The 24,971-nt window shown below is 37.7% G+C and overlaps 1 protein-coding gene across 1 annotated transcript in view; it reads right to left on the bottom strand.

Moving 5' to 3' along the window:
* Positions 1–24,971, bottom strand: part of wwc1 (WW and C2 domain containing 1) — a 100,077-nt gene that overhangs the window by 54,564 nt on the left and 20,542 nt on the right. Inside the window, exons 2-5 of the mRNA XM_030154742.1 lie at positions 14,793–14,902; positions 13,487–13,690; positions 12,550–12,626; positions 8,921–9,000 (exon numbers count right to left, since the gene is read on the bottom strand). Coding sequence (XP_030010602.1) covers positions 8,921–9,000; positions 12,550–12,626; positions 13,487–13,690; positions 14,793–14,902 — 471 coding nt within the window. The remainder of the gene's footprint in view (positions 1–8,920; positions 9,001–12,549; positions 12,627–13,486; positions 13,691–14,792; positions 14,903–24,971) is intronic.

Genomic DNA, 24,971 nt, shown 5'->3' with positions numbered 1-24,971 from the left:
CTAAAACACTAGTGCGTTGATCAGTGGGTTTCCACAAACATTCATGTTAGCAGCGGGGCACAAAAAATATCTCGTATAAGCAAACCAAAGGCCACTGACCCAAGACCTAAAAAAAAAGAACTTTTATTCTGTCTGCTGTGGTTTTCGAAGTATGTTTAGTATCGACAGCAACAAAAAACAGCATGACTATCGCTATATATCTGAACATATTTGTGATAAAAGTGTAATTCTGTTTTAATGCCACCCATGCTGCTCTTATAAGGCTATTTTCTCTATTCTCTTTGTCTATTTGATGTTGGAAAACAGTGAAAAGGTGTTTTTCAAGGCCTCATTATGACAACAACCCAAAGTTAATCAGTTTACTGCGAAAGTGAAGGAAAGAAATCACATTTAAGAAGCGAGAATCCACCCATCAATACATGTTTTAGATTTATATTTTATATATTTAACCTTTATTTAACCTGGAAAAAGGTCATTGAGATTGAAAATCTCTTTTTCAAGAGTGTCCTGGCCAAGACAGCAGCAGCAGAATTTACACAAAATGGAAATCACAGCCGTAAATCCACACTAAAAATATACATAAAACACAATAAAAGTCAGTTCTAAAACTAGACATAAATCATTAAACTGAGAACATACATATAAAACACCATCAATCATTTAAAAGGTACTAAAAGCATAGGCTCACAACAATGTTCCTTAAAAGCATCTCAAAGCAGAACCTGATTCAATCAATTAGAAAAAGATCTATATCCCGATTTATCCTTTTCCCATTGATTTAGAATGACTTTGAATGCATTTAAAGAGACCAGTTCCTTCAGTTTAATCTCCTGATGTAAAGTATTTAAATGCAGTGGACTGACATTAGTTGCTTTTCCATTGACCCTCAAATTGCGTGAATATAACTTGTACTTAAAAATGTACCTGAAGAAAAAACGTTTTTCAATTAAAAGTTTTTGCCCTGGCAAGAGGTGGTTTTTCGTGCGTAGCGCAATAGCTAGGCCCATATCACGCAAAACTGCAATGGAAAGACCTTTTTCCGCAACTAGAGCCACCTGAATTTAAAAAAAACAGATGTTGACGGACATTACAACAAGCAAAAAAGAAGAGTTTTTAAAAGAAACATGGTGCAGTATGTGTGGACACACCAGAAAACCAATTTTTTTTTTTTTTTTAATTTAGTACGGGATAGAGGGGTAATACAAAATAATAATGAATATATCTGTAAATCGACACGAAATATACATTCGTCATAATGCTTATGGAATGACTTCTTGTGTCATCTCAATAATAAATTAACAAATTTGTGATTTAATGGAAAAAACGACATTACACACTTCTGTTTTTTGACATTTAGTAAATATCGCTGAAGTTTTGCGCATATGTCCAATGAAAAAGCGACTACTCTCATTTAATGTAACATCAGTTTTCTCCCTTTGACTCCTGAATGTCCTATATTTTAGTCACGAGTTCTGGTCTATTAATTTGAACTTCTATGTAAATATTGATGTCATGTATTTTTTTTTCATCCGCCATTTTTCAGCCCTTATATAAATCGAGGCTTCCACCTAGCACCTGAAAAATTCAAACTAATACAAAAGCCTAAAACTGAAAAATATGTCTGCTGTCCTACAAAAAAAAAACAACTACACCAAAATTTGTCGAGCCAAAGCAGAAACCAGATGCTACTATGACTGTAACAGAGACACAACTGTATTCACTTGACATTTAAAGTGTGTGTAATGAGTCTTAAGCACAAAAACAAATGTTTGCTCAACAGGTAATTTCCAGGTACGATACCGGAGATACTGTTATTTGTCTCCGGGCAGAATGAGAAAGGCTCAGCTGCAACACCGACAGATAGCAGAGACGCTGCAAGAAACAGCCATGAGAGGCAGCAGCAGCTATGCAAAGCCTGTCATCAGCAAGTCATGCATGCATCTGAATAACAGGTCCTTCCACATTCTTCAGAGAGGGAAGGGGGAGGGAGGTTCAGACAGACAGAGAGAGAGAGAGAGAGAGAGAGAGAACAAGGTACAGAGAGAATGAGGAAGTATGGGAGGGAGGCACTCGTCTGTAACAGGCAGGGAGAACAAGTAATCCTCTCTAAGTCCTTCTCAAACATGGACTTATTCTGGGTGAAAACAGTATAATAAACAGTTTGATCATTAAAATCACAATGAATGATTTACAGCCACAAAGAGATGAAACATTTAAATAAGGACTCATGTAAAACCCTCAGTTACACTTCGTAGCATGTGGTTTATTTGGTATATTCTGCATTTTGAAAAAAAAGCGTCTCTGTGATGTCACTTTATAATTACAGAAACGTTGAGCGAATTACCAGATGCCCTTTGACCGCTGACATTTAACAGATAAAGATTCCCAAACCGAGTGCTACAAAATAGTTTCAGACTAAAACGATATGATTTTCACAAGATTTGGACCCATTCAGCCTCAAGCTATCAATAAGATCCAACACTGACTCCTAATATTACACTCACAACAATAATAATCATAATCATTAGAATAATAACCCATTAGTACTGTCAGTCTTGGATTACTGTCCAAATGTGACACTAGAAAATATTAAAAAGTTGCAAAATTGCACAAAATAGAGCCGCTTGCACTGCAGTGTGGCTACAGAACAAATGTTATTGCCATGCATTACCACCTGAACTGGCTCTCCGTTAAAAAAAGATTACTTTATTCACTACTGGTTTTCTTTAGAAATATTATTATAACATAAAAAAAACATCCGTCTTGTACAAAAATGTTTGTTTTAGTTCAGATAGGCGTAGCTATGTAACCAGGCAGGTGACCAGAAGTAATTTTACACGACCCAAATTAAGAACAAACGCAATGAAACGAATGGTAACAAACAGAGCTATGCAAGAATGGAACAAACTACCGGCACACATCACACAAGAAAACTGTAAAACAAAATTCAAGAAGTTAGTCAAGAAGCATCTATTAACCATAAATGATTGATTCTTGGGCTAACTGAATATATGTACTGTATATACTATACCGCTGCTGACCGAAAGGAGCTGTCGTGTCTGTATCTTGTTTGTTATTTGTTTTCTTTCATGTTATGTCATATGCGAAAAATTGTTTTGTATGATTATACTGTATGTTATTTGCATTGACTAGTTGTAAAGATTATTGTAAGGACCCCAGGAAGAATAGCTGTAGCTATGGCACAGCTAATGGGGATCCGAAAGAAAGAAAGAAAGAAAGACAGAAAGAAAGAAAGACAGAAAGAAAGAAAGAAAGAAAGAAAGAAAGAAAGAAAGAAAGAAAGAAAGAAAGAAAGAAAGAAAGAAAGAAAGAAAGAAAGAAAGAAAGAAAGAAAGAAAATAAGTTGACTCGATCAGACGTATTACCAGTTGGGTTCAAAGGAGTGGAAGATATCTGCCAAACAGACATGTAGACATTTAGGAGCTCAATTTTGGAGCATCTACTCACAGAAATAGAATACAGAATTTATATGAAAGTTTTCATTCGTCCATTATTGCCAAATAAATTAACTGTAGTATGTAGAATGCAAGTTAACGTAAAATGAGCCATTAATTTTTTTTTTTTTTTTTTTTTTTTGCTATTTACATTTTTGACTTTAGTTACAAACAGTAACACTATATTCAAAATAACAACATAAAACAGCCTAAAAACAACAACAGTTATCAGTTCTAAAATGTCCCAACGTTCCACAAATATTAGGGGACACCAAAGACTACACACCAAGCATCTCCTAAAGAAGCAGATTTCTAATAAACTTAACACATTTACATACATTTACGACATTTAGGGGAAAAAAAACTAATATGTAGATGAAAAATAAGTGATGTATATATGAGCCATTAATAAGGAATCAGATTTCTACAGTGGCTCAAAACAGAATTGGCTCTTTTTCTCTTTTTTTTCCATTTTACAGTGGGTTGCATCCAGCATTAGGGTGCAGGACGATTATCTGCTACGTTTCGACAGGAAGCCCAGAAAAAACAAAAAACAACACTGACCCTAATGTGGGACTTTCACATTAATTACACCCACTGTAATAGACAGTAATGGTGCAATCTACTACAGTTTCCTATTATAATCACATTAATCTAAAACTCATTGTTGCCGCCCTAACATCTGAATCTGCCACAAAACCAAACCCAATTTTAACATTTCCCTTCACAGATATGATGTAAAAGGAATGGGTTGAAGGAAAACTGTACGCTTAAGTGGAACTATAGACAAAACCCAAACCAAAAGTACACAATAGTACATACAATTTTTTGGGCTTTACAGTGTACACCTAAACACGACTGCCACTTAATCATACTGTGGCTTTGCTTTTTCCATATCGGAAAACACCATAAAACACTCTCCTATGCACCAGTGGTTTGTGAAATCTTATCAGGAGCTGAGTGTATCACTCGCTGCATTCCAGCCTAAGCCTATTCGTATTTCTGCAAACAGTGATTGGCTGCTAAACGCCGTCTGATGACTGTAACAGGAGAGGAAAGTGGCTGAGGAATGCCGTCCGACTGCTCTGCCTCAGCTACGCTTTAATCCTCCTGACACTCTCGCTGTGCTGCGGGAGGCTAGACAAACAGACCGGATATTCCTGTTCAATTCAGCACCGACCCAACAACAGCGGATCGGCATGTCGCCTTTCCAATACACTGAATTTCGAAAAAACAAGCCCCGGTGTGACATAAAAAGAACAAGAACGAATGAAAATCCACATTCCCCGAGTGATGGTACACCTTTCTGAGGAATAACTTTTCACTCTGAGGAGTAGGAATAGGCCGGATAGGTGGTTTGTTTCAGTCTAATTCACGCTCTGCTTTTGCGCTGTGCCTTTATAGAGGTGTTTAATGATCGGATGGAATGTGCGATAAATGCTGAGGCAATAACTGAGGAGATAAGCAACACTTTACAGCGCTGAGGATTTCAGTTCAGGTTTCACATTTACACACAGGAATTTTTTTACAGAACGCTGTTAAAGTGGGCAAAGTCGGCAACAGAACAGTGTGGGAATCCTAATCTGTACTGTACAACAATACCTCAGAGGTGCCAGAACGATCATATCAGAGATAAGAGGATAGGAAAGATAAAAGCTTATTAGGAGCACAGTGAAAGGGCTGATTTACTGTGTGCTCTACGTTAAGCTGATTTCTATTTCACCTGAGGTATGTACGTCTTCAGTTTGTGATAGGCGTGGAATAGAAATTAGATGGAAAAATAAAAGGCATGTGTGGCTGTTGCAACAAACAAGAAGAAGCTATAATGTTGGGTGTTCAGTATCATCTATTTTCATTATTCCACTGAGTACAGAGTCACGGAAAAAATTATAAGACCACCCTTGTTTTCTTCAGTTTCTTGTTCATTTTAATGCCTGGTACAACTAGAGGTACATTTGTTTGGACAAATATAATGACAACAACAAAAATAGCTCATAAGAGTTTAATTTAAGAGCTGATCTCTATCCATTTTCCATGGTTTTCTTGATAATAACTCATCTCACTTGAAGCTGCGCATGAGTTTCGTCACCAATTTTTCATCCAATCTGTAAAACCCGAGTCATAGCCTAAGTATCACAAATCCATAAGTCTTTACGTGACTACACACCTTAATCTCTTCCCTCGAGGTGAACAATTTCGAAGTGTACTCCACCATAAACAATCCATTTGTTTACAAACAGAGCCGGTAGGTCACTCGGGCATTTTCGGGAATTTGTCGCCTATTGCTACTGCAGCTACGTGGAGCTCTGCTTCCCACATCGCGACAAGTTTCCAAAAATGCCAGAGTGAAAAAAACCTGTAAGTGCCCAGCTGAAATTGGACTTAAAAAGTACACGAAACAGTGCTGGCTCGACTGAATACTCTTATTATAATGTATAAAGCCCATGAACATATGCTCCCCTACAGTCTACAGGAGATGTTTGAGCCCAGGCAAAGTAATTATAAAGTAATTATGATTTAAGGGGAACTGAAATCTACAAGAAAATTAAGTGTAGAACAAACATAAAAAGCCAGTGTATCTCTGTTCGAGGGGGGATCTTCAATCTGTGCATTTAAAAGGATGTATAAATCCACTATAATAACAAAATATAGAACATTAGAAGTATGCATAAAATAAGATATTATAGTTAATTGGTTATCATGATAAGAAGATACTATCATATTTATTGATCACTGTATTTGGAATAAGTATTTAAAGTGGATACATATATTATAATTTATATTAAAAATGGTTGATTATTGCAAATCTGATTGTGTATGAGGTGACTAAAAAAAAGTGTATATGAACGGTTTTTATGGATGTTTTGTGTTATTGTAAAAAAATATACAGAGGAAAATGTGTGTTAACAAAGTAAAGGAAGCGGATCTAGTTTGATTATTGGTTTGTGAAAAGGGGGTGGGAGTCAATAAGTTATACTTCTTCCCACTCCTTTTCGAGCGCAAAAAAATTGTATTTATTTATTTGTTTTGACCATGTTGTATGATTCTTTGTTATCTGATGATTCTATGTGCTCGAAATAAACTACTACTACTACTACTACTACTAAATTGAAGTTTTACACTTGTCAGAACTGGATATAACACACCCAGATAATGTAACTGAAATTCAGTCCACTCATGCATATAAAGAAATATAAACATGAGGTCTGCACTAAATCCTGGCATGAATTTGATCTGCACAATAACTATAGTGGACACAAAAGTATGCCATGTACAAATTTGCAACCTTGTCCACTGTCACGCCAATTTACCTCTGCGTTGATGACTTGGTAACTCGCCATTGACTGTTGTGGTCTGTGACAGCATGGGTTAACAAACTGAAAGAGTGCATATCACCACTAACAGCGGAGGTGATATGAGTTCAACAATAAATCGATTACACTCCATTGCATGTATACTGGGGCAAAGACAACAGTCCAATTAAACTAAGCCTAAGGGGTGCATGTAAACGTACTAACTGAGGGGCGATCATGTCATTGATATTAAAAACTACGAGATATCGTCCCATCTGTTGTAGTTCAATCTGTCTCCTCACACCACATCACGTACATTTAACAAGTCCTTGTGGAGATAAGACTGTCCTCAGTTCAGTACCATGAGTATAAAAAGTTCAGCCATGTTGATAGCAACAGTGCACCACTAGCTGCTTGATCGCTGCTAATGAGGACAGATAGTTGGACCATACACCTCCAAAAATACTGCAGCAAATTTCCAAGCAGGTGAGGTAAGAAGTGCATTGTCACCTGACCAAATCTTAAAACTACATTCTGTGATTCGAAAACAATGGAGCAACGAAAATTAAAGCTTACAGTTACCCAGATACAGTATGTGGAAGCGTGAGAAGACCATGCTTGTAGCCTAGCAACAATAAGGGCTCTGAAAATAAGGTCACGGCCACTTGCAGCACAAAAAAAAAAAAAAAAAAACAGCTGCCCTGACAGTCAGTGGATGACAACACACCAAAATTTGCACTTTCTTTTGCAGACTATCTGAGTTTACGGTACTGCTGGCATTTGGGTTTTTTTTTTTTTTTTTGTTCAGATCTCTATCTAAATCAGCTTTTGTTGAAGTTGCACTACACATCACAGATGATATGAATCAAGGCACTGATAGTCTAATTGCTCTGCTAAGTCTCTGCTGCTTAACCCTTAGTTCTATTCCCCAGTGCAACCATTCTGTCTTATTTGTGTTTGGGTCAGATTGGACCTTTTTCTATCAGAGGATTTTTGTTATAAACAGATGAAAGCTCTCTAAACGGAGTTACATCTACGGTATTCTACATTAAATCTGAGCCAGCAAAGACTCTTCTCACACTATATGGACAAAAGTATGTGGACACGTTGAATTCAGGTGTTTCTTTTCTAACAGGGGTGTGGGATACAAAACAATAATGACTAATGTTATAATACAGTTTTATATTGGGATAAATATCATTACATTGGTTAGTTTTGTTTAAATTGTTACCTTTGCTTCCTAAATGCCTCCGATATGGAAGGAAATATTGATGTTTATAAACCATATGTACAAAATTATTGGGACACATCATGTCTACAGCTGTAAGATGTCCTGTTCATGCTGATTTCAGATATAAACGTCAATATTTCCTTACAGTTTAATGAGAGATTTTCTTCCCAAGTGAGATGTGAAGGAAGTAAAAGGTTAGTTGTGGAAGAAAATTACTATTTACAGTCAGAGCATGAAAGATATTTTAGAAATTTAGAGGTAGAACATTTTAAATTATAGTCTTGGATTAAAAAAAAAAAAAAGAACAAAATCAATGTTGAGAGAAATGAAGTAAAAACCATCTGAGGCATTTTGGAAACAAAGATAACAATTTAGACCAAACTAACCAATGAAATGATATTTATTCCAATATAAAACTATATTCTGACATTAGTCATTATTGTTTTGTATCCCAGACCCCTGTTAGAAAAGAAACACCTGAATTCAGTGTGTCCACATACTTTTCCCAGTACTCACTAAAAGAAGAATAATGTAAAAAAAATGTTTCATTAACTTTGAGAAGCAGCTGAGGGTTTTTCCAAGACCCTTCACCTCTCTACCTAACAAGTCTCTCCAATCAGTGCATGTAGGCGGCAGGTGAAACTGAAGAATGAAGGAAGGTCAAATGTGCATTTACTATTCGAGTCAGATTCAGACTGTCTTACTCGACTCATCACATTAAATTAGGAGAGCCGGTGGTAGCCTAACACGAGGGGCTCATTTCCCAGAGTCGACAGTACAAGTGTCAGAGTGCCCTTCAGCGAACACACTCAGGTGGGCCGAGTGAGGAAGTGAATACACAATCATGAACAAAAGCACACGCAGACAGCGAGCACACACGGAATAGAGGTAAAACAGTGGCTGAATGTTGTGAGTGAAGCTGCGTCGGGATGAACACTTACTCTTTGAGTGTCGCGAAGCCTTGTTCTTTGTACTGCAGCTCCTGCTTCATACAGGCCAGGTCCCGCTTCAGTTTATTTACCTGAGACACGGAGACGAGAGGGTTGAGCAGAAAGTTCACGAACAAAATAAAAGTCATTTAGTTTCGGTCAAAATCACTGAAGTGAAACAGAGCTGGGAAATATGGATGCAAATCTCTTGTACATGTCTGTACATTTCCTAGCACTTTCAAACATTCCATTTTAAATGTATTATTATGTTTATTCTGTTGTTTTACTTGGTATTTTTATTTCACTGCTTTTAAATTGTACAGCTGTTTTCATGTCTTTTTAATCTATTCTTATATTTTAGTCAGTCATTTTGCCTTTTAATTCTTCTGTACGACACTGTTTTTAATTGTACATCTGTTTTTATGTCTTTTTAATCTATTCTTGTATTTAAGTCAATCATTTTGCCTTTTAATTCTTCTGTACGACACTGTTTTTAATTGTACAGCTGTTTTATGTCTTTAATCTATACTTGTATTTTATTTTTTTATTTAGTTTTTTCCCCTGTGAGTCGTTTTGGAAAAAAGTGTCTGCCAAATACGTGAATATAAATGTTAATTTCTAGCACATAACTGCTAAGCATTGTTTACTTATCTATTTATTTTTGTTTTTCCTTGTTCTTGAGTTGCTTCCTTTCTGTATTTTAACTGTGTTGGAGCAACTGTAACTCACAAATTTCCCCCCGGAGATTAATTAAGTATTTCTGATTCTGAAATGTAATCAAAAGCAAAAATGTTCATATTCTGTTTATTGCAATAAATGTCACATCATCATTTCTTTCCAGATAAAAGGCAAATTTTTTTTTGTCCTGATTTAAAGTGGATGAAACCAAAGAGTTATTCAAGGTTTTAAATGTTCTTTATTATCAGAATGTGACAACCACTGGCCAAACAGTGGAACATTTAAAACAATTATAAAGATAAACGACCAAGCAAACAGAGGTGTGTTAATCACCAAATTCACATCAAGCCACAGTTTGTTTAGGATGATAAACACACCAAGCGGGAGAAATGAAAGACACAGGGGATTCACGGTTTTCTTTCGTACGAATATCTGATTATTTGCAGTACTTTAATTCAAATGAGCAATAACTTGTTTTTACCTTCCAAGACTTTTATTATTATTATTATTTTCTGATGCAGTACTCTATTTTACAAGAGTGTATTTGTGTTTGTCTGTGCAATAACTGTTTTTTTTATATGTTTTAGCTGTGTTTATGTTTTTAGCCATGTTTATGTTTACCTTTTTTTTCTTTAGATTCCGTGATTCAGGGAAACGCACAAGAATTCCAATGCACCTATACTGCGATGTATCTGTGCAAATGACAAAGTCTATTCTGTTCTATTGTATTCTGGTTAACACTGCTGATGCCACTCATTGATGATTACATCAGGCTTGGTCAGTTCAACCGCTGCACTTTTCCAAACTATCCTTGTATGTGACGTATGCATGAAAACATCATAACAGGCCATAAAACCCACAGAGAACAGTAGATTCAAAGTTAATGAAGAGCAAAACCAACAGTCACAAGAAAGATGAAGGTGTTATAAAATAAGGACTTGGGCTGCTCCTGTCTGCTTTTTACTCCACACTGGAAAAAATCCAAATCTTACCAAGTGTATTTTTCTCATTTCTAGTCCAAATATCTCATTGCACTTAAAATAAGACATAATCACCTAAAGAGTAGCTTTTCAGTGAGGTATAAGAACTTATTTTTAGACAATAGATCTTGAAAATCTTATTTTAAGAAATCTTACCAAGATCATTTTCACTTGTTCCATTGGCAGATTTTTTTGTCCTTGAATTAAGAAAAAAATATTGAATTAAGCAAAAAAAAAAAAAAAAAAATCTGCCAAAGGAACAAGTGAAAATTCTATTAGTAAGATTTCTTGAAATACAATTTTCTAGATCTATTGTCTAAAGATAAGTTCTTATATCTCACTGAAAAGTTACTCTTTAGGTGATTATGTCTCATTTTAAATGTGATGAGATATTTTGAGTAGAGATGAGAAAAATACACTTGGTAACATTTAGATTTTTGCAGTGTATTAATCAGTGATTTCTTATGAATACTTAAACTACTGTTAATGTCCCATAATCTTGCTTTTGAGCATTCAGTATCCATTTAATTATACAGCTTTGTTCCCAGCAGTCCAATCAGATATGACCTTGAAAAGTCCAGTCAGTGTTACTGATAAGAGTTTCAGAAGATGAATCGGAAATATTGGGGAAAAACAGCTTCTTTTATCATACATTCTTTTGTGATTGGATTCTTAGGGGCATCCATAGAAATAGTTAAGTTAGAATCTACAATAAAGTTGAAGAAACAGTGTCCATGTAACCACAACTAAAGTGTTGAAATATGAATATCCAACACGGATTATTCAGGTAAAATGTAAAACCTACATACAAACTGACATAGGGTAAATAGTTACTGCTCTACAAGTAAACTGCACTGTAGTGTTATAGTGAAGCTGGACTCGGTCTATGAATTATTAAGTTCAACATTTTTGGGTGAGGAGTGTTGAGCAAAAAGGTCAGTGATAATGTAGTATTTATCAAAAAACCTATTGACAGAAACAGTTGGCATCATAAACATAACAAAAACAGCTATTGGGCGAAGTCAAGGGAAGTTTAACATATGGTCAAAAAAATGTAATTACAATAATCTACACCAAACTTATATTTTTGGGTAGGTAATTACTTATATTTTCAGGATAATGTGTTCTGAAATGAGAAAGAATTTGTGGAAAAAAAAAAATTGAGTTGTTTTCTGCCGTCATTCTGGGTTCATTTTATAAACTCTCATTAATAAACTACATTTATTCCAAATCCACTGATATTTGACTGTTATATTATTTATGTCATATTCTAAACAAAGTGTTTAAAATTAATAAATGTAGATATCGATGCAAAATACATTTGAATATAATGTTAATATTATTTGTAAGTTGTAAATATTGTAAAAAAAAAAAAAATTGTACATGATATTGATAATTGAAATAAAAAATGTTTAATTTGATATTTACTTATGTTGTCCATCTGCGATGCTGCCATTTGTCAAAAATCTTACTATTTAGGTCTGATCAAATTTTTTTTCCTCTAACCGATTATTCAGTTGTAAAATAAAAGGTTTAAGGTTTACACTGAATACATTTGAGGATGAAAATGTCCGAGGAACTTCACTTTAGAGAACTCTGTAATTCTTGCAAAAAATAGACATTCATTTTTTTTTCCATCCGTGACGCAGTAGTTTTTGATATTTTTAATTTAAAAATATTTGAAACTAAACTTTGCCCTTTGAGTCTGTTTAAGATGGCATTTAGACCTTTACAATTATGTGGAATATTTGTCTTAAACTTGACTGGTTCAAAAGTTATGAAACAAAAAGTAAATGGGCTGTCCATCTGTGAAACTGCCTGTAATTCTACAATTTCCAAACATTTTATCATTTCAGAATGAAGCTGTAATTTAAAACTCTTGTGTTATGTAATGAACATGTGTAAGGGGCAATGATGGACTAATCTATAAAGTTACTACACTGCAGGAGATGACAGGTGACATAATAAAAACAGGAAACTCACCCGACTTTTGGCAGTGGCTATCTCTGCTTTCAGGATGTCTGGGTCGTATTTGCTGGACGAGGATGACCTGGAGTTCACTTTAGGATAGAGGAGATTAAAATAGAAAGAAGAGGTGTTAAAGAGCTGCCCAGTGTATTCTTCCCTCCTTCCCTGGTGTGTTATTTTGGTTATATATGACCAGAGAGGTCTCAGACGTAATGAGACTGAACCGTCTATTGAAGCCATCGTGGGGAAAATAATTCCGCTGCTACTAAATTAAAGCAACCTCGAGAGAAATGACAATGTGGATTCTGCATGAAGGATAAAAACAAAGGGCTTTCTGTCTTTCTGTCTGTCTGTATATTGTTCAACTACAAAGGTTCAATAATCCAAACCAAATGAATATGGAGATGGATCTGAGGAAACAAAACTCCTTCAGGGGCTTTGCTGTTCAACACCTTTACAATTTAGAAACAAAGTCTTCACGAAACATGCTAATAAGTATGTTCTGTTATTTGTTTAATAAAAGTGAACCATTCAGCACCTGATCAGATGATAATTTCAGAAAGGTTTGATCATTAATGGGATTAAGAAAAGTAATGTAACTGAATAAAAGTCGACAGTTTCTACTTTTGAATGTACGTAAGTATTAGTCGATTTTTTTCCTCTGTACCATATTTGTTTTGGACCTCTAATGCACACATTTCATAAGTTTCTAAACCATTTTGAGTCACAAGAAAAAGAACATTTCATGAAGACTGCATCAACTTTTGGACTTCATTGCTCACAGTTTCAACTTGTAACATGGACAGTATTCATATTAAAAAAACACAAGAACATAAGCTTCAGTTCTAGCTGCTTAGTGCCATCCAAAAACAACAATGTTTTTATATTTCTGCTTCTTTGTGAAATAAATCCTCCCCTTGTAGAGCACCTCCTCCTCTGTGTGTGCACTTACAGCTGGTCTGTGACGTCGACTTGTCCCTCCAGGCGTCGTTGAGCTGCCGATACTCCTGCTGCGCCAGGAGAAGCCTCTGCTCCTTCACCTGGTAGATCTCCTTCTGGGCGCTGAGTGCATCGCGGGCCACGGCCAAGTAGTCCCGCAGCATGGCCTCCTGCTCCCGCTGCCATTGGGCCCGCGGGTCCTCCAACTGGGTGCTCTCTGAAAAGAAAACAGTTTTGATCAGGTTGGATTAAAGACACAAACTAAACACTGAAGTGAACATCAAAGAGTTGCATTCTATTTTTTGCACTCGGCTGTGATTGGTGGTGGTTGGTGGTGGTGGTTGGTGGTGTTTGTGGTGGTGGTTGGTGGAGGTGAAGGTTAGTGGTGGTGGTGGGTGGAGGTTAGTGGTGGTGGTTGTGGTGGTGGTGGTGGAGGTTAGTGGTGGTGGTTGTGGTGGGTGGTGGTGGTGGGTGGAGGTTAGTGGTGGTGGTTGTGGTGGGTGGTGGTGGTGGTGGAGGTTAGTGGTGGTTTGTGGTGGAGGTTAGTAGTGGTGGTTGTGTTGGGTGGTGGTGGTGTAGGTTAGTGGTGGTGGTTGGCTGTGTAGGTTAGTGGCAGTGGTTGGCGGTGGAGGTTAGTGGTGGTGGTTGGTGGTGGTGTAGGTTAGTGATGGTGGTTGGCGGTGGAGGTTAGTGGTGGTGGTTGGTGGTGGTGGAGGTTAGTGGTGGTGGTTGATGGTGGTAATGGTGGAGGTTAGTGGTGGTGGTGGTTGGTGGTAACAGTGGAGGTTAGTGGTGGTGGAGGTTAGTGGTGGTGTTTGTGATGGTGGTTGTTCTTTTACACCATATTTATGCGTGCACACTGTTCCTTGCACTTTATTCTGTCGCTGCCTTAACCATTGAATTTCCCTGTTACGGGATCAATAAAGTCTAGTCTCACCAAATCTTTTGATCTAATCTAATCGTTTCTATCATTCTTCTATCCAACCTACAAACACTCCAGGATCAAAGATTACTAGTCCAGACTTACACCAGATGCTAATAAAACAAAAAAAAACTACTTGAAATTCTACAAAAGTCACAGCTGAAGTTGAAAAGATGCCCAAAGAAAAAAAGGCTTCAAAGAGCGTTGAGGCTGAAAATACTGCAACAACTTTACAACATAAAAATACACTGTATACACACACACACTCAACATAAAACACCTTTCTTCCAGTTCAAGAGAAGTACCCAGAGTGCACCACTGACTGTACACGGCTGCTAAGAGAGTTTGGATGAGACGACAGAGGAGGTCTGATCCTGAGATGAGCGGTGAGACTCACTGGTGTTGTGGTCGACATAGTAGGCTCCGACCACGGGGTCGTAGGCCTCCTCCCAGCCCACCGGCAGCTCATCTCCGATACAGTCTGCAAACGTCAGAGGCTTCGTCTGCCTGAAGACACAAACAGAAAACACATTCAGACGGGACATAGACTACAGGGTGGGGAAGCAAAATTTACAATGAACATTTAGTTGTTTTTTCTCAGCAGACACGACGTCAATTGTTTTGAAACCAAACATATATTGATGTCATAATCATACCTAACACTATTATCCATACCTTTTCAGAAACTTTTGCCCATATGAGTAATCAGGAAAGCAAACGTCAAAGAGTGTGTGATTTGCTGAATGCACTCGTCACACCAAAGGAGATTTCAAAAATAGTTGGAGTGTCCATAAAGACTGTTTATAATGGAAAGAAGAGAATGACTATGAGCAAAACTATTGCGAGAAAGTCTGGAAGATACTATTAAAGAAGAATGGGAGAAGTTGTCACCCGAATATTTGAGGAGCACTTGCGCAAGTTTCAGGAAGCGTGTGAAGGCAGTTATTGAGAAAGAAGGAGGACACATAGAATAAAAACATTTTCTATTATGTACATTTTCTTGTGGCAAATAATTTCTCATGACTTTCAATAAACTAATTGGTCATACACTGTCTTTCAATCCCTGCCTCAAAATATTGTAAATTTTGCTTCCCCACCCTGTATATGGACAAAAGTATTGGGACACATTGAATTCTTTTCTAACAGGGGTCTGGGATACAAAGCAATAATGGCAAACATCATAATATAGTTTCATATTGGGATGAATATTATTGCATTGTTTACTCTGGTTTAAATTGTTATGTTTGCTTCCAAAATGCCTCAGAAATGGAAGGAAATATTGATGTTTAAAAACTATATGGACAAAAATATTGGGGAACATCATGTCTACAGCTCCTAAGATGTTCTGTTCACACCGATTTGAGATAAAAACATCAATATTCCCTTGTAGTATAATGTTTCAATTTTCTTCCTAAATGAGATGTGAAGAAAATAGATGGTTTGTTGTGGTAGAAAATCCTTATTTACAGTTAAGAGCATGAAAAATATTTTAGAAATTTAGAGGCAGAACATTTAAAATCAGTCATGGATTAAAAAAAAAAAAAAAAAAAACTAAATCAATGTTGAGTAGGGGTGTAACGGTGCCCTCGTTTGTACCGAACCATTTCAGTTCAGGGCCTTCGATACATTACGGAGGTGTACCCAACAAATACATGTAGCCTATGTGACGAACACAAACACTGGGGAAGCAGGGTGAACACAAGGAGAGCCAATATGCAGGGTTTCCTCTATACACACTCAGCAGTGGCGAATTCTCAGCACCGCTGCAAAAAAACCCAAAAAAACAAGACAACAAAGAGGATATCAGAGGCACAGAAGTCGGGTCGGACGTTCGAAGCATGTTTCATTTTCGGTCTGATGCAGCTTCTGAGGCACAAAAGAGCCCATAGGTTCCTTTAGAGCAGGGGTGTCAAACTCATTTTAGTTCAGGGGCCACATTCAGCGAAATTTGATCTGAAATGGGCCAAACCAGTAAAATAATAACATAATATTACATAAATAATATCAACTCCAAACTTTTCTCTGTGTTTTAGAGCAAAAAAAGTAAATTTACATTATGAAAATGTTTACACCTACAAACTATCCTTTCAAATAAAGTGAATAACATGAACAAACTGAAAAAAAATTTGCAATTTTAACACTATTATGCTTTACTTTATCATTTCTCACATGCACTTTGTAACTTACAGATCACAGCGGATCTACAGACACACAAAAAATTTAGTAACAGGCAGAATATTATTAAAATAGCACTTCTCTTAAGACATTTCAGGTTGTTCATATTTATTCAGGTTATTAAATTTTTTTGCAAAATTATACTTTGTTTTAGTGTAAATACATGAAAATATTTACATTTACAAAGAGAAAAAAAATTGGAGTTGTGAGTATTTATAGGTTATTATGAGATTGAATTGGTCTGAATGTATAACTTGAACTAAAATGATTGTTAATATCTTAGTATAATTTTTGCATTTCACAAATTCATCCCAGGGGCCGGACTGGACCCTTTGGCGGGCCGGATTTGGCCCCCGTGCCGCATGTTTGACACCTGTGCTTTAGTGCAAAAAGGTTTTTATTATTTTAACTCAAGTTGGCAAACCCAGTGAACCTGCTCCTCTTCTCCTTCACCGTGCCTCTGCTGTGGTGTTACTGTGAGGTCACATTCACAGCACCTCAGGGAATACTGTGAGGCGTTCAAAACCACTCTGTAAATTACAGTGTTTGCCATAAAACGAACACTGAACATTCAAAAATACACAACATATGGGGTGCCTGTTAATGCACAAATGACTGAATAATATTCTGTTGAAATGTCCCACAGGTAGTTACAGAGCACCGCCCCCATACCCCCACCTTCACTGTACCGAAAACATATCGAAAATGTATCAAACCAAAGACCTCTGTACCGAAAACGTACCAGACCGAAATTTCTCTGTACCGTTACACCCCTAATGTTGAGAGACATTAAGTAAAAGCCATCTCTGAGGCATTTTGGAAGGAAAGATAACAATTTAAACAAAACTAAATGCAATGCAGTTCCTGTATTTTCTTGTTGTATCTGAAGAAAAGAGACTGAGAAATAAATACGCATGTTCATTTCAACAACTAATCTAAAGGCAGCCCAAAACTTTTGCACAGCACTGTACATCTGTATAGTCACAAAGCTAAGAATGGACAGCAAAATTCCAAACTTTCACAACCCAATTTATGGGAAAGCTGTGTGTGACCTGTGATGATGAGTGATCAGGCCTTTGGAGCAGAAATAAAAAGGGGCAGGACCAAGTTAAACAGTGAATAAAAGCGAGGTCAGCTGGTATGTGTGAAGGCATTCAGATGGGCCTGAAACATAAGTTTATCCCGTCTCAGTGTGTTCGTCTGAAGGAGCAGGAGGAGGGGGAGGTCTGAGCGTGTGTGAGAGGAGGACAGGGGGGAGGCAGTCCGCTGTTTCACTGAGTCCTCTATTCACCTCTGAGGGGGGAAAGGAGAAAAGAGGAGGGGAGGGGGGGGGGGCTCCCTGTAGCCGGTCACAATAGGAGGAAACCGGTCCGTGGCATTCCACAAGCAGCGCTGACGCATCGCCTGGAGGTTTCTGGGGCAACGCTGGGCCTCGGAGCGGCCTTACACCAGGGTTCACTGCAGCGACGGCGGTTCATTTAACCACCACTCCATTTTGGAGTTCGCCGTTCGTGACCCAAATGTTTTAGTCCAGCTGGGACGACGTCCGTTTGGTGCAAATGGGCCAGACTCAACAAAGACGGACGATAAACTGTGTTGGAAATCAGAACTGAATCTCATGAGAAAAATCTGCGAGACCCCCCAATGCATTATTGTCTTCTGTAGGGATAAGAGTTTCACTGCTTTACTTTAAACAAACAAAAAAAAAACTGTCCACTGTAAAGGACATTCCATAAATAATGAATTTAAAATAATGCATCTGAAAAAACTGTTGCATTATACCGTTTCCAATTATTTAATGGGAAGAAAAAGCCAAAACTTTTACTTTCCTGGGTCATTTTTACATTTTTATCTTTTTTATACATTTTATATCAGGGTTCTTACAGATTTCTATGAGTTAAATTGAAGAGCCTGGTTTTACAAGTATTGAAGTCACAAAAAAAGTCTTAAAAATATTTATAGGGTGGACTTAGCTAAACAAATACAATATGTTTATATGCTCAACTTGAACTGTCCAAAAATGTGACCTCAGTATTTTTAGCACCAGGGTCTTCAATTTAAGACTTTGTAAGACCTTTTTAAGAATACTTAGAACAGAATTTACTACCTATTTCACAGCCATACTGGAAAAAATTCACAACTCCTAGAATTTAGGAAAATGTTTTTATTTACTCCAACACCTTGATTCCCTTCATTCCAAGTCATTTTTTAAAGGGGGCAAAGTTAGCGATAACTGGTTCCTAATTTCAGTATAAATTGCCAGGTTGGAACGGGTGGAACTGAGTAAACGAAGGTTACTTTCTTTGTAGTTTGGACATTTAACAGACACATTTAAACGCAATACAGCCAACAAGTTAATGGCAACATAATTTAAGACCTACCATATCAAATTTAATACCTTTTAAAGACTTTTTTGAGTTATTAAATGTAGATTTGTAAATTCAAGACTCTGAAGGCTTTTTTAAGAGAATTTGCGATATAGTCTACAATGGGTTAACCCATAAAGACCCAAACAGCCACTGGCAACAAAATCATATACAGATGTAAACTGTCTAATACCTGTTGATCCACTAATTCTATCAATACATGTAAATAACTGGTGTGAAATGGAGTTTGCCATCTTTTCATGGTCATCAGCTATGACCCATTTGGACGTTCAGAGGCTCCGTAGTTACCGTGGAAACACCGTCATCTTCTACAACATTGATTCACCAGTAAAACCCATGGAGTTGGATCAATGACAGTGGATGAACACACTTGTTTTATGTCCAATTATTGATCGACTTTTTCTTCGGTTTTCTCTGTTTCAGACATACCAAGTGGTGCCAGGCACAACAAACCCCGCCCCTCACATGTATTGTAGCTTATTTTGGCATCGATCTGGCTAAATTGAAACAAAATTGAAGTTTTTATAGACATTTGAAATTTCACCCATTATAAGTAAATGGGAGGAAAAAAAGATTTTAAAAATTTTGAAAAAATTTGAACTTTGACCAACTTTTCCCAAAATATAATGACATCTATTCTGGGTCACTGACAATTTATAAACCCAGTTTGGTATGAATTCAACCAATAGTTTTGTAGCTACAGACGTGAAATTTCACCCATTATAAGTAAATGGGAAAAAAATAAAGAATTTAAAAATTCCTAAAAAAACTTTTAACTTTGACCTACTGTTCCCAAAATGTAATCAGATCTATTCTGGGTCACTAGCGGTCTACAAAACCAATATGGTATGAATTCAACCAATAGTTTTGCTGCTACAGTGTTAACAAACCAAACCAAAACAATACCCCTTGCCACCCCTTCGGGGGACGGGGCAATAAACCTCAACTTTAATTTGAGATTTTGTGAACATCTACTTGATCAGTACATTAAATATGGAAAAATAACGGATTTTCACTGAAAAAACGTAAGACACTAAGGATCATATTGTAATAAATGGTGAGAAGTCATTAAGGTTAAATACAGAGAAAAATTAATTTGTGAGCTGTCATGAAAGTAGCACTGGGTCTTTATGAGTCAAAGGTCTAAAACTGTCTATTACTGCTGTTATAGCGGAAAGCACTAGTTGTATTGCTGTTGTGTAATACACTACGACCGTGCTGTTTGTGTCCGTAGAGACTCCCGCAGCCATCGCAGGCACTTTGAGCACTAAAGCAGCGAAGCATGTGAGAAGCACTACAAGTGGCTATTGAATGACTGACAGTGAAATGGAGGCTGGGCCGCCGCTGCCAGCTGGTCCTCCGCTCCGGGGGAAACTGTGACGGGGAGCGGCGAGTTTAGGTCACCGACTCCCCTCGGCTCTGCGATTAGAGGATAGGATTTAGCGAGCGAGAGCAGGGAGAGGAATCAAATAATGGGATGTGGATACCCGGCCAGCCAACCAGCCGGCTTTTTCTGGGATCAGCGGTTGGCAGAAGCCTCCCCGTCTTCCCGAGCTAAATTTAGAGCAGTGCCGAGGGGGTCTTCTCTGGGCCCCTTTCATTATTCATCAGCTGAAAAAGGACCCAGTTCAGTTTCTCCCCACAGCTACAAGCCTCTGCTCGCTGTTTGTGTGAGACTGCAGTCACGAAACAGCAGAGTAAAAAAAGCCAGCGTCACTTCTTACTCTGCTGTTTGTTTGCTACGCTGACGAAATACATTAGCGGACTTTCATTCAGTCTGTTTGTCTTTTTTGCCAAGAGATATTTCACATGAATGCTGCGCCCGAAGGTTACTGCTGAAGTTTCCAGTCAAAATATAATGAAAATGTAAACAGAAGTTTGAGAAAACAAGCAAAACAAAATGCTAATTTATGCTTATTTCTATCCACTACTGCAAATAATAGGCACTGGTGCATGGAGATAAGCAGGAAGACAATAGTAGCTTTATATTTTAACTGGCTATTTAGGTGAAAAGGTCAGGGCTGACACTGAATCAATAATTCATCAGTCAAGTTCCTGTCCTTCCATGTTTGATTCATCATTACCCTCATGCACCATAACATATGCTACTTACTGAGACACGAAGCACATTTATAGTTGATTTTTAACATTTGACAGTTAGATGTAGAATGTGATGTAATAACGTATTTCTAAGCTGTTGGTTGAGGAGCTGACGAATGTAAACTCTGACTTGAAATTTCATCCATTTTGTCCTAAACCAGTGGTTTTCAACTGTTGGGGTCGCCTGAAATTTGTAGTTATTGATTAAAAAAAATAATAATAACTTACTATTAAAAAATTTATGGTGAGTTGACAGAGACAATCACAGTCCATAAAAGACATGACAAACTGTGAAGCTGAAACTGAAGAACTGTGGTACTGTTTATCTTTCAAATGTTCATTGTGGTCAGTTTCAGATGCTGCAACTCTTTCATAATTCATAGTTTGAGTTATTGTTTGTACAGAATTAATTGTCAGCCTTTTAAATCCAAGCTGAACTGACTGTACATATCCTGATCAAGGAAAATCAAATTCTCCCTTTGTGCAGTCATCTACACCTGGCCTTTCTGCCTCCATCCATAATAATATACATTATATAGACTAAATGTCGTCTAAAATTAAAGCTTATTTGCAACTTAGTGTAGCAAACTATTACATGATCAAAAACATATTAATTTTAGCAAAACGAAAAAATATCTGGGGTCGCCAGAAATTTGTGATGTTAAAATGGGGTCACGAGCCAAAAAAGGTTGGGAACCACTGGCCTAAACGTTGAAACAGACTTTTCCCTCTGAACTGTTAATACCTAACTCTTCTATGGTTTGTCAGAGTTTTGTCTAACATGTCTTTCTGTAGCCCTGTGGAACTTTGCTGCTTTTTTTGATATAACATGACATTTCTGTTTTAGTCTCGTTTTAATCCACTGAATCTTGCAGTCAGATGCTAAATGTAGCTGTCAGCATCAAAAACAAACATGTCAGCTTCTAACCGCTGACTTTTGGGCAATCAGTCAAAGCATGGCCATGTTTTTTCCTCATAGTAATACAAAGTGTGTTGCAGGTTAAAATGTGTACGCGAAATCAAGTGCACACACATAGTGTACTGTTACACCTGAACGGTTCACTGCCACACTGACCAGGTAATATTATCCTCTGATGTTATGGAGGTTAGGGCTTTCCCTTGGTTTGTGGATGGCTTTGGAGCTGTGATGGCTTTCTCTATTTAACTTGGTATTTATTGACAGGGGTAGCAGTTTTATTATACTCATTAAGAACTATGCATCTTTGCATCACTTTGGAGTGATATTATTACAAGCCTAGCGAGAAGAAACACATAATTAAAGAGAACACAGTCAGTTTCCCAGATAGAAAATACTTGTCTGAGAATAAAAGATAAATTCAGTAACAAATCTGCTCATTTCTTTAGCTTCAGACTAAACTAACTACGGAACCTCTCAACGTCCAAATGGGTCATATCGGATGACCATGAAAAGATGGCAAACTACATTTTACACCAGTTATTTACATGTATTGATAGGATTAATGGATCAACAGGTATTAAACAGTTTAGATCAGTAGATGGTTTGTGTCACCCATGGCTGATTGGGTCTTTATGGGTTAAAGTGGACTTGCTGAATACTTACAGTGTTGACACTAAAGAATCAATAAAATATACCCATAAACCCTACAAATGCCACATGATGCAACCCTCCCTGAAAATAGGATATATAAACTGACATTTGGCTTTAATACATGAATATTTGATGTTTTCATTTTGCATCTTTCTCCAGTCTTTCAGTACAGTTATATCCTAGCTGCCAAATGTAATTATTTTTTGGCCATGAAACATGATTTACTTTTATTTTAATGTTGGTTGTACCCTTCAAAGATGGGCTTTGTACATTTAAGTGGCGACATAACTGCCATGTTCAATTTGTAATCAAAGTAAACAGAAATCTACAAAATTGTATGTGTTTCAAAGCTTTTCGTCATTGGAGGTACCTGCAAAATTTGACTAATATTGCTACAGTTGTGGCATAGAGTCAACAGATAAGATAAGATAAGATAAGATAAGATAAGAGACAAGAGGAGAGGAGAGGAGAGGAGAGGAGAGGAGAGGAGAGGAGAGGAGAGGAGAGGAGAGGAGAGGAGAGGAGAGGAGAGGAGAGGAGAGGAGAGGAGAGGAGAGGAGAGGAGAGGAGAGGAGAGGAGAGGAGAGGAGAGGAGAGGAGAGGAGAGGAGAGGAGAGGAGGATGACTTTGTTGATCCCACCATGGAGAAATTTCACAGTTAACAGATAATATTAGGCTATTAATGGCAGTTGGTTGTATGATGACTCAAATTTCAATGCTGTAACATCCCTACACCCACTTGTAAAAGCTTATTTCCTGAAAAACAAATCATTGTCTATTGAGGTCAATATGCAATCTTAGGCGCTGTCCATATGAAGATGGTTTTGATTGTATCTGCAAAGGTTTTGTATCGGACAGGCCTTTCATCCATATGAAACTGGCGTTTTCAGTCACTAAAGCCACAACTTTTTGAAACCGGGTCTCAGAGTGGATACATTTGAAAACGCTGGTTTCGCGTCTTCGTCTGTACAACCAAACTGCAACTTTCCTAAAACGATGATGTCATAACCCCACCTCTCTAACCTCCCACCCCAGAAGCAAGATGCCACTTCACAACAACAACAACGGCAGACTACAGAGTAGTGCTCGTGCTACAACGGCTATTGAGCTTACTGGAAATATTGAATCCAAATCTTTCATTACAATGAGCTACAAACAATCATAACTAACAATATTCACGACATGCTCTTGGATCGACCGCAGAGAGGGGCAACTATAAGGAAATATTGGATCAGACCCGGTAGAACCAAGCAAGGTTTATGCGCATGCTCCACGTCTTCTTCTCAGTTTTTTTGCGAGAGCATTTTAACGCCACATACAGGCCTGGCATTTGTACCACATCGTTTTCAGTGGTTTTGTGTGGACGCAGATATTTCCTGAAACGACTCTGTGTTTACGGAGCAGTTTTTGAAAACGGCAAAGAAAAAGATCGAATAGGAAAAGACGCGGCTTCCTGTGGACATGGCATTAGCAGTTTGTTTCTTCACCTTAGATGATCTCTAAGATCCCTCAGGCAACAGGGAAAAATCTGGTCTCAATTACTGTAAATTAATCAAATTTACAAGGTAATAATGGATCGTAATGCTCCTACTGCTGCCCTAAGTATGTTACTGCCAGTTATATAAGCGCTAACCCAATGAATAAATGTGTTTCAGTGGATTTCCTGTCTCACATGATGGTCTGTGTGTCGCTAAGAAGCTTATGCACCTCACAGAGAACAGCTCTAGGATGAAAGCTGTGAATTATAGTGATATTGTGGCATGAAAATGGTCAAAAGTGGATACTGGATACCCACACTGGTGCCATATCGCCCTTTAACACCAACTATCACTCCAGCAACCCCCCCCCCCTCCACATACCAAGGTAAACAGCCCGGCCAGGCCCGGCGGTCTAATGCAAACTGACAAAGCGAGTGGCGGAGTGCAAACACACAGGGAGGCGAGCTGCATAGCTGAAGAGTGAGTCAGAGAAACGTACATTCAGAGCGCCGTATAAATTCCTCAAGCCAAGTTATGAGGCAGGTCCGACCGTAAAACAATCACACAGATACAAACACACTCTGCAGACTGTCCTTTCACCTTCACTGTGTAATCCATTAAGCTTAAACAACATAAAATGTGAATTCATCATAAAAATGACAGCAGAGAACTGTCTCGGCCTCTGCACATTACTCTCCCTTAACGCCACGGACAGCATGTTATCTCGCAGATAACATTCCTTTCACCTGACGACATGCATTCACTGCGTCACTGCAAGGGTGGATGGAAGACGAAGAATTTATAGCATCTATAAACACGACCTTGCCTTTTTTTCATGCGAACAATCACAAATATTTTTCTGGGTT

This window comes from Sphaeramia orbicularis, chromosome 14 (assembly GCF_902148855.1).
Source record: "Sphaeramia orbicularis chromosome 14, fSphaOr1.1, whole genome shotgun sequence".
In the NCBI taxonomy this organism is placed as follows: domain Eukaryota; kingdom Metazoa; phylum Chordata; class Actinopteri; order Kurtiformes; family Apogonidae; genus Sphaeramia; species Sphaeramia orbicularis.
This window is presented reverse-complemented; position numbering and strand designations above follow the sequence as displayed.